At 42.4% G+C, this 17,245-nt stretch overlaps 1 protein-coding gene across 1 annotated transcript in view; it reads right to left on the bottom strand.

Moving 5' to 3' along the window:
* Positions 1-17,245, bottom strand: part of LOC145413767 (uncharacterized) — a 103,335-nt gene that overhangs the window by 34,014 nt on the left and 52,076 nt on the right. The window contains exon 5 of the mRNA XM_080283423.1: positions 16,245-16,322. Coding sequence (XP_080139549.1) covers positions 16,245-16,322 — 78 coding nt within the window. The remainder of the gene's footprint in view (positions 1-16,244; positions 16,323-17,245) is intronic.

Here is a 17,245-nt window from a genome sequence, read left to right as displayed (position 1 = left end):
GAGGAGTAATTTTTTTTACAGGTGAAAGGGAATATACTACGAGCTGGGAGATGGGTGGGGGAATTGGGTGGGAAGGAGAGGGTAGTGCTGGGATAGGGGAGGGATTGGGAAATGAGGGAGGAGAGAGGGGAGTGAAGGGGAAGTGAGGAAGGGGAAGGAGGATGTTTGAGGCGAGAGGGGGAGAGGGAGAGGGCAACAGGTAAGAAAGGAAGGGGAGAATGCAACAGATGAGAAACATGAATGAGTAAACTAAGAAAACTCGGACAGGGAAGAGGAGGAGACACGAGGGGAAGAAGAGGGGGGAGGAGGAGTAGAGGAAAGCTTGGGGAGAAGAGCAATGTGACAAGTGTGGAGGCTGTGGGAGAAAGTGAAAGGTGAAATAAGAAAGTGAGAAGACGATGATAAAGACAGGTATACAAGAAGAAGAAAATGATAGATTGGAAGAAGTAAATGACGTGTGTATAGGTGAAGGAGAAAGTGGCGTGTTCGGATGGAGGATGAAAATGACAGGCATGGGATGAAAGTGACAAGTGAAGAGAAAATTCGAGAAACAGCATAAGAGAGATGTTAGACCTAGAGGCATGTGAGATACGAAGGAAGAAGGGGAGGGAGGAGAAGGAAGCAAAGGGTGAAGAGGGGAGGGAGGGAAGGAAGAGGGGGAAAGAGGAACGCGAAGAAAGAGGGAAAGAAGAGAGGAAAGTCAGGGGGTAAGGACAAGTAGGTGATAAACGGAAGAAGTAACAGGTGAGAAGGCTAAACAGGAAAGAAAATAATAAAGGAGAAAGACAATAAAAGTAATCATAAATGCAAAACCAAGAGAGAGGAAGAAAATAAGAAATCTAGCTCTGATGTGAGGAAAAAGACGATCGATGAGAGAAAGAGAAAAAGGAGAACGAAAATGGGGAAGGAAAAAGTCTAGATCTTGAGATGAAGAATAAAAAGAGAACTAATTAAGTGTGAACGAAAGGAGTAGAACTGGAGCGAAAAAATACAAAAACGAAAGATAAAAAAAAAGAGATATGTAAGGTAATGGAACCGAAGGGGTACGAAAGACGAAAAAATAAATTCTTGAGATTGACGAGGTAAAAAAGAGAGAGAGAGAGAGAGAGAGAGAGAGAGAGAAAGAAAGGAAGGAGAATATAAAGGTGAAGGAGGAGGAAGGGGATGGGAAGAAGAAGTGAACTAGGAAGGAACTGAAAGATGACAGATGGAAGGAAAAAAAGAGAGGAGTCAAGGTGAGAGAGAGAGAGAGAGAGAGAGAGAGAGAGAGAGAGAGAGGTGAAGACCAAGATGACGAGCTTAAAACAGAAAGAAAAACAAAAGACGATAGAGGCAAAGTAAATTATAAAATGGCAAGGAAAAGTAGATAAAAGAAAATAAGAGAGAAAGGAAGCCAAGCAAGGCGCAGAGAATGAAAGGAAGAAGTGGTGAAGGGGAATGAAAGGGAAATAGGAAAATGAGGAAGAGGAAACGGAATGAAAAGGAAGTGGTAAAAGAAAGAAATAAGAAGAGGGGAAGAAAAGAAGAAGAAAGGAAAAGAGAAAGCGGAGAGAAAAGGAAGAGGAAATAGAAAGACGATGAGGAACGAAGAATACGAGGAGGAACGAAGAGGAAGAGGAGAAAAGACGACAAAGAGAAGGAAAGGAGAAGCAAGGGGAAGGGAAGAGGAAGGAAGCAAAAGAGGAGGAAGAAAGAGAAGAAAAGGTAAAAGAATGTAGAGAAGAGGAAGAGGAAGAGGAAAGAGGAGAGGCAGGAGGAGGAAGGTTGCGACAGGTGAAAGAAGAGAGGGATAAAAGCGACTGATAAGAAGACTAAGGACGCGACGACAGGGAGGAAAAAAGAAGAACGAGGAGGGGAGAAGCGGTGTCGAGGAAAATGGAAGAGGTAAGTGAGAAGCAGAAGGGAGAGGAGTGAGGAAGAGGAAGGACGCGAAAGCAGGAGGAGGAGGAGAAGAAGAAGAACAAGGAGAAAGAGGGGAAAATAATAATAATAATAATAATAATAATAATAATAATAAGAGGAAGAGAAAGGCGAAAGGAAAAGAAGTAGGTAACAGATGAGAATAAGATAAATAAGAGGTCTGATAAAGAGGAAGGAAGAGAAAGAGACAGACGAGGAGGTGGAAGGGGAGGGAGAGAAGAGGAATGGGGAGACAGGAAGGAGATGACAGATAGTGAGGCAGAGGGAAGGAGGAAAGTGATGAAAATGGAGAGGAGGGAAGAGGTAGTGAACAGGGGGAAGGAAAGTGAGATAAGTGAGGTAGAAGGAAGGGCTGAGTAAGTAGAGAGAGAGAGAGAGAGAGAGAGAGAGAGAGAGAGAAAGGATACTTATTAAAAGGTAGGAGGAGAAGACAGGCGGAAAGAAGACGAAGAGAGTGAAAATTCAGAAATGGGTGAACAGAAATTATATTATAAAAAGAATTTGGAGATAATAAACATAAGAAAGGAAGAAGAAAGTAAAAAAGAAAGAAAGAAAGGGAAAATGGAAGGAAGGAAGGGAGAAGGAAAAAGAAAGAAAAAGGAAGACAGAGAAAGGAGGAAAGGAAATATGGAAGTAAGGAAGGGAAGGAGGACGACAGAGAAAAGAATACAAACGTGAGCAGAAAGACACAGAAATGAGCGATGAAAAAATCCGTAAAAAAAAGAATGAATGAAAAGTCTGGAGGGGGGGGGGAGAACAAGGGGAAAGTTATTATATAGCAAATGATGAACAGCTTACAACACTGAGAACAAAGAAGAGGAAAAGAAACAGAAAAAAGAAATAAGAAGGTAGCTGACACAAAAGAAAATGAAAAAAGAAACGGACTGAGAAGAAAGAGGAAAGAGGAAGAGGAAGGAGAGTAGCTGATGAAGAGAAAGTAAGAGGAACAAACAGACGAAAAGGGAAGGAGGGAGAGAAGGAGAGCTGTAGGAAAGAGAAATGCAACAAGACAGAGGAATAAGAATATGAGAAAGGGGAGTGAGAAAAGGGAGAAAATCTATGGAAGGATATAGAGGAAAAGAGGGAAAATGTTGAGAGAGAGAGAGAGAGAGAGAGGTCTAACGGGGGCTGGTCTCCCTTTCACAGGACAAACAGGAGCTCCTCCTTGTGATTTATGGAGGTAATTCTACTTTCCAGGGGTACGAGGAGGAGCAGGAGGAGGAGGAGGAGGAGGAGGAGGAGACGAAAGATTAGAAGACAGACGAGAGGGAATGCGAGGAGGAGGAGGAGGAGGAGGAGGAGGAGACGAAAGATTAAAAGACAGACGAGAGGGAAGGCAAGGAGGAGGAGGAGGAGGAGGGGTAGCTGGAAGATGAAGGAGAAGGGACGGGAGAGCAGAAAGAAGGGAAGGAGGAGGAGATGGGAGAGGAAAAAGGAGGAGGAGCAGATGGAAAAGAAAAGGAAGAAGGAGAGGAAGAAGAAGAGGAAGAAGGAAAAGACGGGAGACGAAACGAGAGGAAGGGAAAGAGGAGAGGAAGAGGAAGACGCCGGAATCACTTTACACCGCCTTCACCTCTTCTTCACCTCCGCCTCTCAGATACATCCAAGGGTGGCTGATCACAATATCTTCCTCACCATTTTTAGCCTACAGTTTCGAGGAGGGATTTCAGGATTATCTGTATTTTTTTTTTCCTTTTAGACGCAATTTATATAACGATACTGAAGATAGATTTTAGAGGTTAGTATTAAAGAGAGTAATATAAAAATGAATTCTGTAACGTCTCTCTCTCTCCCCCCATGTCTCTCTCTCTCTCTCTCTCTCTCTCTCTCTCTCTCCTTAAGACACCTTTGAGATCAGCTTCTTGACAGATTTTTTTTTTGGGGGGGAGGGGATAATTTTCAAAAGAGAATATTTCGGATCTACGTTTCACTTAAAATTCTTACGATCAGTTTTTCTGTTGAAGGGAAGAGAAAAGTAAATGTGGAGAAAAAAAGGATAAAGAAAAGAAGAGAGAAAAATAAAAAAGTAGGAAAGGAAGGAGGAAGCAGATATAAGGCGAGGGAGTTGGAAAGTAAAACGAAGACCTTGTATGATAAAGGAGGGAGGGAAGGAAGAGGGAGGAAACAAGGACGGAGATGGAGAGAAGGGAGATGTAGAATAACGATGAGGAATAACAAACAGCGAGGGAGAGGGAAGGGAAAGAAACAGTGAAGAGGAAGGAGAGAGAGAGAAAAAGAAGAGTGAGGAGGGAAGATGGAGATTGCGCCGGAGGGGAAGGGAAGAGGGTGCAAGAATTAGGTATAGTCTGGCGCTGTATTCTCTCTGGTACTGCACAAGAGACTATGTGTAGCACTTTTTCCCTGGCGATTTATTTTTTTCTCTACACTGCATATTAATATTATTCTGGATGTTAATGTATGTCTCTTTAATCCCCCTCACTGACATTACTTTTTCTTTTTTGTACTCTTAGATTTTTTTGGAGTCAGGATTCCAGGGGCTTGAATGGTGCATGAATGTAAATAAACTTGTGATCTCTTTCTCCTTTTATCACGTTTTTTCTTGCTTTCTAGACAATGCCTTATCACATCCTTAGGTGGGACAAGAGGTCTGGATGATGATGATAACGATGATGATGATGATGTTGGTCATGATGATGATATGATGATAATGATGACGAAAATGATGGTGATGATGACTATGATGATTTAACTAGTGGAGGGAAATAACAGACAACATTACCGATATCTTTCACTGCGAGAAGATTCCAATAAATTAAATACATGTTTTTTTTTTTAAGAAGGAAGAACAAAGCCTCCTCCCCCCCAAAAAAGTCGCCGTAGTGAAGGAGTTAACATAGATATAATTTGCATCCATAATATACTAAAGAATATTAGCCTCTTGAATACGAGGACGTTTATTTAAAATTTATATTGGTGCTAATGCCATATAAATAAATAAACCTATCAATCTATCTATCAGTCAATATCTGTCAGTCAGTCAGTCTACCTATCTATCTATCTATCTATTTTAAATTACGAGAGATCTCTTTTTGGAGAGGCTAAAAATAGACTTTGTTAATCCAGTCACCAAAAAGGGACTCGCCTAAGCTGAATAAAATCGTCTGGGGTTAGCCAAGCCTAAAATAACGAAGACCACCGCTACTGAAAAGGCTAAGGGGCAATATGAAAAATAAATCGCCGAGAGAGGTGTTACGAAAACTCTTAAGCCAGCGAGATTACGGACAGGATTTGCAAGCTCACATTTTTACCTGACGAAATTAAAGTTAGCTCTAAAAATCTAAATATAATCACCGTTTTTCGTAAGATTTCTTTGTATTCTGGCCAGTGTTTGTAATTCATCTTTATCGTTTATCATTCATTTTCATTTTCATTGTAAATTTTTCGATACATTGAATGAGTTGCCGATTTCGTCCCGTGACCTTTCGTCAAAAAGGAGGTTAAATAAAATAAATACATAAATAAATGAGCGTAACGAAGAAACTGAGAAAAATCGGATAGCATCAAAAAATAGTATGTAGATTATAATACTGAAGATACAAAAATACCTTGAAAAAGCCAGATTCAGAGAGAGAGAGAGAGAGAGAGAGAGAGAGAGAGAGAGAGAGAGAGCAGCAAACCTTTAGCCTCCCCAGCAGATCAAATATATATCTTCTCATAAAAAGACCATCACACTGTCACACGCCATACGTCATAGTGTGTGTGTGTGTGTGTGTGTGTGGCTGGGTGTGTGTGTGTGTGTGTGCTGTCTCATCATAATTCGTGGTCTGTATTGGGGGACACTGCACCATATCACACATCCAAAACGTAATACTCCACTATATGAGATTCCTACTATATCAGACATCCACAACACCATCTGGCTTTATGAAATCACAGACAGATATTTTACATGTTAATAAAACCATGGGGCGTCTGTTGTATGAATTTTTTAGTAACGTATTTCTTTTCTGTCACATTTTCTCTTATATGAAATGCTATGGCAGTATTTATACCCATTAAACTAGATTATTAGTTTCTCAAATTCAGTTACTATTTACGTGTAACTCCTCAGTCAGTAAGATAACATGTTCTATCATTAATCATAAGTTGCTTTTTCTCTCTCTAGTACAGTGGTTCTTGTTAGTTTTATGCCAGTCACCTCCAGAATATTTTTTAGAGAATTTACCAACTGGTGGGGTATAAGAGGTCTTTCCTAAGCCACGAGAATTACTTGGAGATACAAACACAAAAGACGTCATTGTACTGACAGGGTTAATATTGGAACGTGATGTCAGACCTTAAAGATTTTCCCCGATTAAAATTTCTCCAGGCTCACCATCCTTCCTTTCTCTTCCTCCTCCTCCTCCCATCCTTCCCCTTTCCCCTCCCCCTTCCTCCTTCCTCTTCCTTCACCCCCTCCCTGCCCTCGATTTCCAACCTTCTTCCCCCACCCCTCTCCTCTCTTGCTCCCTCTTTCTCCCCCTTTCTCTTCCTCCCTACTTTCTCTTCTTTTATGCCCTCCCCGCTCTCCGCTTTCTCTCTCTCCCCTTCCCTCTCTTCCCCTCCCTCTTCCTCTCTCCTTCTCCCCCCCTCTTCCCCTCCCTCTTCTCCCTTCCTTCCCCCCCTTTGGCGCTCCGGAAAACCACTCACGATTTAGGCTTCCCATGGTCGTGTCAGCTTCAGTATTTAATCTTCCTTCACACCAGACGATTTTATTCAGTTGCGGGGGAATTATGGGAACCGAAGCGTGTTAATTTTGTCCCAATTAATCATCTTTCGGTGGTCAGTTCTAGTATTGTATTTGGAGTGACACCAGAGGATTTTTTTCTGTCTCTTTTTATCATTTTTTCTTTTTTTCCTTTGCCTCTCTCGGTCAGGTCGATTCCAGTATTTTATTTGGAGTAACACCAGAGGATACTTTTCTCCCTCTTGTTTTACTTCTCTTTTTTTTTTCTTTGGTCTATTTTCGTGTCTGTGTTGTTGTTGTTGTTGTTGAAGTCGAGTCATTGAAATTTGAGTGCATTAAAGTGGCACCGGAGCATCAACTGTTTTTTAGTTTATCCTTTCTGCAGACGATTTCATTCAGCTTTGTGACAATTTTTTCAGACTGTAGGGGTTAGATACAGCTTTCATTAAATCCTGCACCAGAAAAATCCTCCCGAAGTTTAATAAAATCGTCTGCAACTAGCAAGAAGGGAAAAAATCTCCCTGCTAAAAGAGTAAAGATTTTTCTCGGATAAATATTCTAGATAAAACAAAAAGTAACACCAGAACTTAAATCTTACCTTACTCTTGCTATCCACAGACGATTTTAGTCAGCATTAGAGGAGAGACTTTTCGAAATAAAAGCGCTTGGATGTAGTCTTCATTAACCCTTTTATTACCAGGTGTATCGAATTTGTAGCCAGTTGAATGGCCAGAAAAAAATATAGACCAAAGAAAGTCACCGAATCGAAGGAGGTTAAAGATTTTTCCGGATAGAAATTTCGAGATAAAATTTTCCCCCTCCTCCCCCTCCCCCCCTTCGCCAGCGCTCCAGAAAACCGCTCATGATTTAAAGTGGCACCGGGAGAGCGATCAATGGTCCCCGGGGCTAGGGAGGGGGGAGGGGGGAAGGAGGGAAAAGTTAGGTGAAGACGGGGTTAGGGAGGAAGGGGACCGAGGGTAGGGAAAGGTATGGTGGAGAGGGAGAAGTGCGAAGGAAGGTAAGGTGGAGGGGTGAAGGGAGGGGCGAGGGGGGTGAGGAATAGATGGATGGATGGGGAGAGAGGGGAAGGGGTGAGGGGGAGGGGATGAGGGAAAGATGGATGGGTAGGAGAGGAAGGGAGAATAGGTGGGGGACTAGGGGATGGGGACACGGTGGGAGGGTGATGGGGTGGGGAGCACATCTGATGCGGGTGGGATCTTATCTTGAGGAATGAGGAGGATTCAACTCTTTTATTTTTATTCGCATTTTATTCGCATGTTGATTGGAACGTAAATTTTGTGATTCTGAAGTGGAAGGTGAAATTCTAAATGATGTTCGAAAGTGTGGGGTGTTGAAATGGTTGAAGATGTTATGTTTTTTTGTGAGGGTCTCAAGTACTTGGATGCATTTACCTAGAGTTTAATAGAACATATTGATATGGCTTTTCGTAAACTGTTGCATTGTGGTGTTGTTAATGTATACGTGGATCGATCTCTTAAGTAACTATTATGGAGCAAATAATAAGTAAATATGAAGGACTAAATTCACTTCTGAAGAGGATCAGACGACACGGCGAACGTCTTGAAATCATGAAGGACACTCGCTTATATTTTATCCCAGTATGTGAAGCTTTAATGTAATTTTATACACTTCATTATTTTATCTTGGCTCTCGAAAAAGTGTATTATTTTTGGGAAAGGCAGGGAGTTGAAGGACAATTGTATAACCGGTTTCTGGTTACACTAATGCTATTAAATCAAGGCGTCCTCCCTCCCTCTCTCTCTCTCTCTCTCTCTCTCTCTCTCTCTCTCTCTCTCTCACCAAAACACAGTGTTATGTTTGCAAAAAGTGGGTGACGAACCAAAGATAAATTGTTTCTACGTTAATGAAGCCATGTTTGGAATATGCATGGCGAGGGGAACGTATGGAAAAGCCAGACAAGTGTGATGGCATAACCGTGGGGTAAAAGTGAAGGATTTTTTGTTGATTCATTCATATTCAGATATTGTTAATTCATCTTACACATTCCATCTGTCTGTCTGTCTGTCTGTCTGTCTGTCTCGCTTTCTCTCTCTCTCTCTCTCTCACCTCTTTCTTTCTTATGACAAAACAAATCTCGCTGATCTAAGTCTTCTGAGAGACACTTAGAGGGGAAAAAATTCAATGTATCATAAAAAAAAAGATGGAACAACAAAATATATACGAAGAACAGACCTAGCAATTCTCTAGCAGTCCACTTCCTTACTTAACAAACTCTCATACCTATCTAACACCTTTACCTAACTATTTCCTTTACCTAAGCCCCTCTCCTAACTACACTCTCCTACTTAAATAGCTTCCTTACCTAACTAACTCACTTCCCTAACTCACATACCTAACTCCATTACCTACCTCACTTACCTCTCTTACCTATTTCCTTACCTAACTAATTCCCTTACCTAACTCACTCCAGCGCTGGTCCCACTCCACCCTCACCTCTTCCACTGTATGCCTGGGCGGGTGGATGGATGGAGAGGGATTGTGTGCTGAAATAGAATAACATCGGCATAAAAATGAAGGGTGAATAAATTTGGTGGAGCGGAGTGCCTCTCGTGGCAGTATGTTGGATGCAGAGGGTGTGTATATGCGTGGATTGTGTGTGTGTGTGTGTGTGTGTGTGTGTGTGTGTGTGTGTGTGTGTGTGTGTGTGTGTGTGTGAGAGAGAGAGAGAGAGAGAGAGAGAGAGAGAGAGAATGTGGTGATAATGTGACAGGCTGAGTTACACAAGGATATTCTAGCATAGGTTACTTGTGTTTTTACGTGTTTATGTGCTTATGATGGTAATTTATGGGGAAGGATTAGATATAAAGAATAAGGGATAGGAGGAGGTCCTGAAAGAATGGATAATAATACAATGAAGGGAATGGGGAGCAATTATTCTTAGTCAGCAGTAGGTGTAACTATATTATTTTTTATCGTACTCTGTCTAGTATAATGGGTACTTTAATGGGAGTCTTTTTTTTTTAGGATGCCACCGATACACAAAAGACGATAAGATTAATGTTTCTTCTCAGGATATGCTTGGTCAATGGATGGGCAAGACTTCTAAAGTTTTTGTTACCAGATTTACCCCTTCACTACTAGAGCGTATTATCAATTTTATTCAGGGTAGCAAGAGATGATTGTATTCAAGTTAAGAATGCCTGTATTAGTGAAGGAGCAAATTAAAGCCAACTCTAACCCCTCCACCACTTGAACCAATTCTTCAGTTCACCCATGCTACTGTCGGACGATTTTACTTAAGTTAGTAAGGACTGATATTAATAAGGAAGCTAAGGAAGATTATTTTTAACCCACCATGAATATAAATGGTCTGAAGAAAGCGGGACTAACACAGAAAAGACCCCAATTACGAAATATCCCTATTAATGGAGGGGCTAATAAGGGCTATATGTAACCACTCCATTTATAATAACGTTCGGTGATAGCAGAAATAAAAAAATGTCATCGGGCATAAGGAGTTACGTGCAGCGACCTAACTTCCCGTCCTGATCACAGTTAGGAATGAGTGGGGTATTAGTTGTACTTGATGGCAGAAGTTGTGAAAGCCTCGGCATTAGTTATGTTATCTTTGACCCGATAGCTGAGTTTTGGAGGCAGGAGGAGGAGGAATGATATTTTGGACGTGGACGGGACATTTGGAGGGGTCAGGGGAGCCAGGGATGAAGGAAGGAGGCAGTGTAAACCATATTTTACTAAGGAACTTTGTAGGTTCTATTCCTTAATTCCTCGAATAAGGTGAGGTCTTTAATATACATGGGAACTTTAGAGGTAGAAAGTGTAGGGGTGATGCTCTGAGCGTGGGAAGGACATTTGGAGGGTCAAGAAATACAGATATAAGAGACTTGGCATAATCACTCCTATAACCACTCAGGTATAGTAAAGTCTTTATTGCCAACGTCTTTATTGCCAAACTTTTGTAGCGGTCATGAAAGGAGAAGGGGAAGAGGCGGTCGTATTATCTTCAGCATAGAGATCTGTAGCTCCTTTTCCTTAATCCCTCGAATACGGTGACGTCAGACTTATGGAAATGTTGGAAGGGTCACGAAATTTAGACGTGAAGGGAGGATGCTGTTAAAACCGTATTCTGGTTGGCATAAAGGAACTTATAACATTTTATTCCCTTGAAAACGGTGACGTCTTTACTATGCCCTTTTTACGCTAACTTGGCCTAAAACTGACATCCCTCCACCTTAAATGCCGAGTTTTAATAATGGATTAGAATGTGATGCTAGTCACAAAGAAGTGCTATGGGAAGGATGTTGAGTCACAGTATTGTCTTATTCTGCCGCTGACCTACGTGAAAAAGCTGCAAAAGGACAAAAACCTAGGCCAAGTTAAGGTAAAAGGACTATAACCAACTTCTGGAGGTGGAAGGAGGAATGATGTGAGCGTAGGAGAGACACACGGGGAGATCAGGAGAGACAGCCATTGCAGACTTTGTTGCTTTTCTTCCATAACCTCGAGTGCTGAGGCGTGTTTATTACCAAAGTTTTGGAGGTGGGCGGAGGGGTCCAGGAGACAGGCGTTGGGGATAAAGGGGTCAAAGCTGCATTCTTGCTCATATAAGGCACATCGTATCCACCTCAATAATGAATTTAAAATGGTACATCTTGTTAATTTGTCTTGTGGTATTTATATCTTTTGAATATCAACGTAGCTTGCATCCGTAACATGAAAGAATGCATTAAGATGTAGTAGGCACAATAAATCCCTAAGGAAGAGGTGTTACGGAACCTCCAAGGCCAACAAGAATGCAGCTCAATGAGGAGTGATGCAGGAGAAGGGTGATGGCTGTTATCTTATCGTGTTCCTGGTGTTTGATATAAGATAAAGGGGAAGGTAGCAGGAGCGTGGGTGAGTAGCGGCGAGATTGAGAAGTGTGGATACTGAGAAAGTCTGCAGGAAAGTCTCAGAATGCACGAATACCTTCAATCCGAGAACGTCATTTATTTTTTCTTTCTACCTCAAGATGCAAAGGACATGTCAACACGACGTGGGCGACTCCTACTGCCGGTCTCAGAGGAGGTTGGGAAGAAAACTGAATAGAGTCTGGCCAGAGGTGCTGAAAAAATAATTGGATGGGAAAAAGATGCTGCAAAGAGCATCAACAATGCGTGAGGAGTAAGCTGGACGGTGAACAAGACTGATGATGAGATGTTAATAGCGGGGATTAGGTCAAACACACACACACACACACACACACACACACACACACACACACACACACACACACACACACACACACACACCGTTCCCCTACCAGTGTCACTCTGACCGTACGTGTGTGTGTGTGTGTGTGTGTGTGTGTGTGTGTGTTGGGGTGAGGAAGGTGGGGGTAGGTGTCTCCGGGGAAGGTAATTGGAGACAGATCGGGGACAGGGCCTTGAGGGGGAGGGCATGGTGACAAGAGGGAGAGAAAAAGAAAGAAGGAGAGATGGAAGAGGGGGAGGGGAAATGAAGGAAGATTTATTAGGATTAAATGAAAATAACAAAGAATAATAGAGGATGAAGAAGAAGAGGGAAAAACAGAAAAAAATATGATAAAGAAAAGAGAAATAAATACAAAAGAGGATGAAAAATTAGAAACAGGAAGAAGAAAAAAGTAACGATGAAAGAAAAGAAGGAAAAAAGGATGATAAAGAAGCAGAAAGGGAAAGGAAACAGGAAGGAAGAGAGAGAGAGGAAGGAATAAGCAGGAAAGAAGACACACATGAAAGGAAAATAGGAAGGAAGAAAAGGGTGAACAGACAAGAAGGCACCAGAAAAGACACTGAACATGGAAATTCAGCTAGATTTATTATGAGACACGGGAGCCAGAAAGGAGAGAGAAAAGAGAGAAGAGAGGAAAACAGAAGAGTGGAGATGAGAGAAGCGAGGTCAAGAGCGGAGATGAAGTGAGTCAGAAAGGAGAGAGAGAAGAGAGAGAGGAGAGGAAAACAGAAGAGGTGGAGATGAGAGATGCGAGGTACAGAATAGAGAAAATATATGGAGGTGAGGGACAACATGTTTTAAAATAGCCCCGCTAATACCATTACACCAGTCCTTAATGCGAACCATGAACATAAGCGCCGAAGTGATGCCATGAGAAGGTGTATGGCACGTCGGAGGGCTGTTGGATCTCAGGGAACGGGTTGTCAAATCCATGCCCAGAGTTGGTCTCCTTAAAAAAAAATGCCAAAGAAAAAGAATCACTGCAGAAGAAGGAAGTCTGAAAACAAAAGCCAAAAAGAATATATCAATTACGCAAAGACTCATTTCCTGGCAAAGTTGGGTATAGTTTCGTTGTTCCCGCTAAAATTCAAGGATAATGAGAGGTTATGTTGCGTCCTGTTACTGTGGTTGTTCTTTTTAGTAAAGTTGTGGCAACATAGTTTCATTATTTTCATACTTTTCAGTGGGTGATGGTTTCATTTGCGGAAGTTAGACTTAAATAAAATTATATGCGTATTGTTAATGATTTTGTTGCTATTGGCTTTCCAGATCTGCTGCTTCTTCTGTTTGATTTAAAGTTTATATGAGACCTCACTATTAACTGTTTCTTGACCATTAAATCTCGGGGATGATTCTTTTTTAGTGTACGCTGTGTAACACCAGATGATTTTACCTTGGCGTGATGCATGCCTGAGAGTAAGTTGTTGGTCAAGTTTTTAGGAAGGGCTGTTTCATGTTTGTGCAGCACCTTAATGTACTCGTACACGGCTGCGTTATTACACTGCAAAGGTCATCATTATTCTTAGCAGGGCATGGCGAGAGTCAGTGTCGTCTCCGGGGTGTGTGAGGGGGAGGGTTCCACAATTAGAGAGGCTGGGTTCCTCGTTAGCCGGTAACTGGAAGAGTCTCGTTGGCACCACAGCAGGGGCCACTAAAATGTACCCTGCCACACCCTCGAGTGGGAAGGGACAGAGGGAAGAGGCGGAAGGATGGGGTGCGAAGGGAGAGGGAATGGGAAGGACAAGAGGGTGAGGGAAGGGGAAGGGGCAAAAGGGAGAGAAGGGGAGGGAAGGGGCAAGGGGTAGAAAGGGGAGGGAATTAGGAAGAGGCAGAAGAGAAGGGAAAGGGGATGAGAAGGGAAGGGGAAGAAAGGAATGGGGGACGGGGAAGAAGAGGGAATGAGGGAAGGAGGAGAGGAGGGAATGGAGGAAGGAAGAGAAAAGGGAGGGAAGAAGGGCCAAATGGGGAAAAGGAGGAAGTTAGTAGGGGGATGGTGGCTTAGAGAGGTGTTGCAAGAAAGGGGAAGGGAGAAGGATGAGAAGGGGAGAGAGGGGAGAGGGGCAGAAGAGGGAAAGAGGGAGGGGGAGCAGAGGGTGACAGTAAGGGGGAAATGGGTTTGGGTAACAGTGAGGGTATGGTGAGGGAATGGGGGATAGAGAGAAAGGATGATATTACACTCACATCCCAACTTTATCTCTTTGTACCACCACGAAATTAGCCATTACAGTACTATGATATTACACTCACGCCCACTCCATGTCTCCGTACAGTTGCCGTCAGTAGCATCATTCCAAGTCTTTCTCGAACAATCATGAAATTCTTATACAAAACTATGAAAAAGTCTGATTCGTTCTGACGGCATCACCTGAGTTTCGAAAGTCATTGTACACCTTCCCGTTATTTATCGTACTGAGGTGATTCAGAATTTAGTCCACAACTGTACCCTCACAAAAATACTGCTTAACTCCAACGATATTATTCTCATGCCTGAATTTATATATCTTCTTTACCTTCACGAAATGATCACTTCAGTACATTGATATTACTTCCGTACTCTAAGGCCCGTGCTCTCGTCAGTTATGGAAGCTCCTTAACACCTCTTCCTAAGCTATTTATATCCTTTAATGCACCATACTCTCCTCTGTTGTGTCCTATAAATAATTCTAATATCACAATACTCTGCATATACAACGTGCAAAATTTTATTAACCACCCGTTTCCAAAAATATATCACTGAGGAAGAGGTGCTAGGGAATCTCATTGTCCAACGAGAATTAGGGCCTAACTTTTCATCTCTATACTTTTACGAAATTAAGTACTCCGGTGTGATGCCATCTAATTGCAACCATCAGACGATTTCATTCAGCTGAGGAAAGCCCAAGGTGTTAAAAGACTATATGAAACCTACACCTAACCCTTCCCAAGTATTTTCTTAATCTGAATAGTAACATTTGGAGACAGGAAGATAAAAATACAAAGATCTCCTCTGGTTCACCACGTTAAGGTTACGTCTTTTTTTTCTCGCTTAGTGGATAAAAGTGGGTTGGAAAGTTATCCCTCGTTATAACTGAGAATGTAGTTAGGCTTGGGTCAGGGAGGAAAAATAAAAAATGATATGCCATGGAGTAAAGACCATCCATTCTCACAATTTGCAGCGAAATTTTTGGCACAATTTTGTAGATAGGCTGTCAGCAGAACTTTTATAAAACTGTGAATGGCCTCGTCTCGGTTAAATATTTATTCCTTTCACACAAACCTGACCTAAATTTGAGTTCTTTTGCAGCTTATTTCATGTAGCTCTGTGGCTGAAAAAGACAATGCCACTGCTTTACATCCTCTCCATAGCACTTCACCGTGACTAGTATCATATTCTAGCATTAATCTGTTATTACAAATGAGCATTCAAGGTGAAGTTATGGCAAGTTAAGGCTACATTACAGAAGAACACACACACACACACACACACACACACACACACACACACACACACACACACACACACACACACACACACACACACACACACACACACACACACACACACACACACACACACACACACACACACACACACACACAGAAACCCCACCCACATCCGGCAAAACAATGCCTTCAGGTATCCACGGGTAAATCCAGCTTCTTCGTCAGTTTGCCCATCGCGGAAGAAAGCTACACTTGGGCAAACACCTGAACAAACACACAGGGAGACGAGCCACTGATTAATTTACCCCAGTCTGGCTTTGGTGGGGCTTTGATTACACACGCTTTCCTGTTGATTTAGTGCTTTCCTTTGTTGCAGGCTCGGGGTTCATTTTCTCTCTTCCTTCATGATGCCAGTGCACCAAGCTATTTCGGTGCTGTTCACTTCACCTGGAGAAGAACGCCCTCACGTGGTGGCACCGACATAGACGTCCTTCAACTAACTGCAGAAGAGAAATCAGCCTGCAGTCTATCGGGTCCACATTCAGATAAACCTAGGGACGCAACAACATGTCACTTCCATACGAAACGTTACGCTGATATCATGTCAAAATGAACTAATTTGCAACTAAAGGCAAGTTCTAATGATAATGGCGCTGCTGAATTCTCCTTCTCTGTGTACCATGCTTGCATTCACTCCAGATTTACTTGTGACATATTTATATCCAGTCGTCTTACTTGCGACATAACACGAACAATAAATAGATACAGATGACCTTGGAAACCTAGTGACCTCTTTCCTGTGTGTATGAAACATGTAGTGTGGGTGAACCAAACTACACGTAGTATGAAATTCAGTTACGTTTAGTGTGGCGAATACAGCTGTTTCAGAATGACCTTGCAGCATGATTACAAGATCTGAAAGAACGTATCCATTAAGTGTATCACACGAGATGAGACCCACCTTGACGCTTTAGAGATGCTAACAGGGAGAGTTTTGTGTTGTGTTGGTTGTTCGTGGTGTTGTGTTGATGGTGGTTTTCTGCAACGGCACACAGACACCAATTTGATCACAGTGTTGTGGCTGCTACATTAACAACTGCATTAACCACAATAACGGCTAAAATACAATAACCACGACATCAGCCACCACGAGAACCACCACAACTAGCACTTCATCAACCACCACGACAGCCAACACAATCACCACCTCGACAACCACCATCTCAACAACCAACACAACACCACCTGGTCATGCACCACGACAAAGACAACCACCACACGGTGCACTAACTAGGTTTGTGACCCACTGTGCTGTAACAGGCCTGGGAAACCAAACACACATCGACTGATACCATCACTCCTGTTATGGCGTCAGCTACGTAAAGAATAACTTCCAAACAATTTCCAGAAACACTCCTAGGTTCCTATGCCTCTGTCTCAGCTGACTATAATCGTTTGGTTTTAGCTGGAAGAGAATGGTAAAGCTGTGCAGACCATAAGGTTTAAGCAGTCTTATTAGAAAATCTGCTCAGCTCTCCAGATTCCTTTAAGCTCCTAACTGCATTCGCTTACATTCCAAATCAACACCTTCAGGCCTCCATACTTCACTGTCAGCTGAAGAAAACTCTCTGGCGTTAACTGGAATTGGATCCTAGAGTCGTCCAGACCATGGGTAGCTTAACTACACCGGAATTAACAACCTCAGGCTCCTAGAACTCCCTCTCAGGAATACGGTCCTTTCAGGGTACTAGCACATTGGTTCGCTTTCCTAACGAACTGCTCCGACCTCAGCATCTCAGTCAGTAAATCGGATCAGACGAGCCTGGAGCTAATTGCAGTTCGAGAGAGATTGATGAGTGGGCGAAGCAACATCCTTCAAATCTTATCAGGAGGATGATCTTTAAACCCTGCAATACGGCAACTATTCTCTCTTTTTCTTTCATTTCTTACTTTTCTTTCTTT

The sequence above is a fragment of the Coenobita brevimanus genome, chromosome 97, assembly GCF_032717465.1.
Source record: "Coenobita brevimanus isolate Jiangsu-jjx chromosome 97, ASM3271746v2, whole genome shotgun sequence".
Lineage (NCBI taxonomy): Eukaryota > Metazoa > Arthropoda > Malacostraca > Decapoda > Coenobitidae > Coenobita > Coenobita brevimanus.
This window is presented reverse-complemented; position numbering and strand designations above follow the sequence as displayed.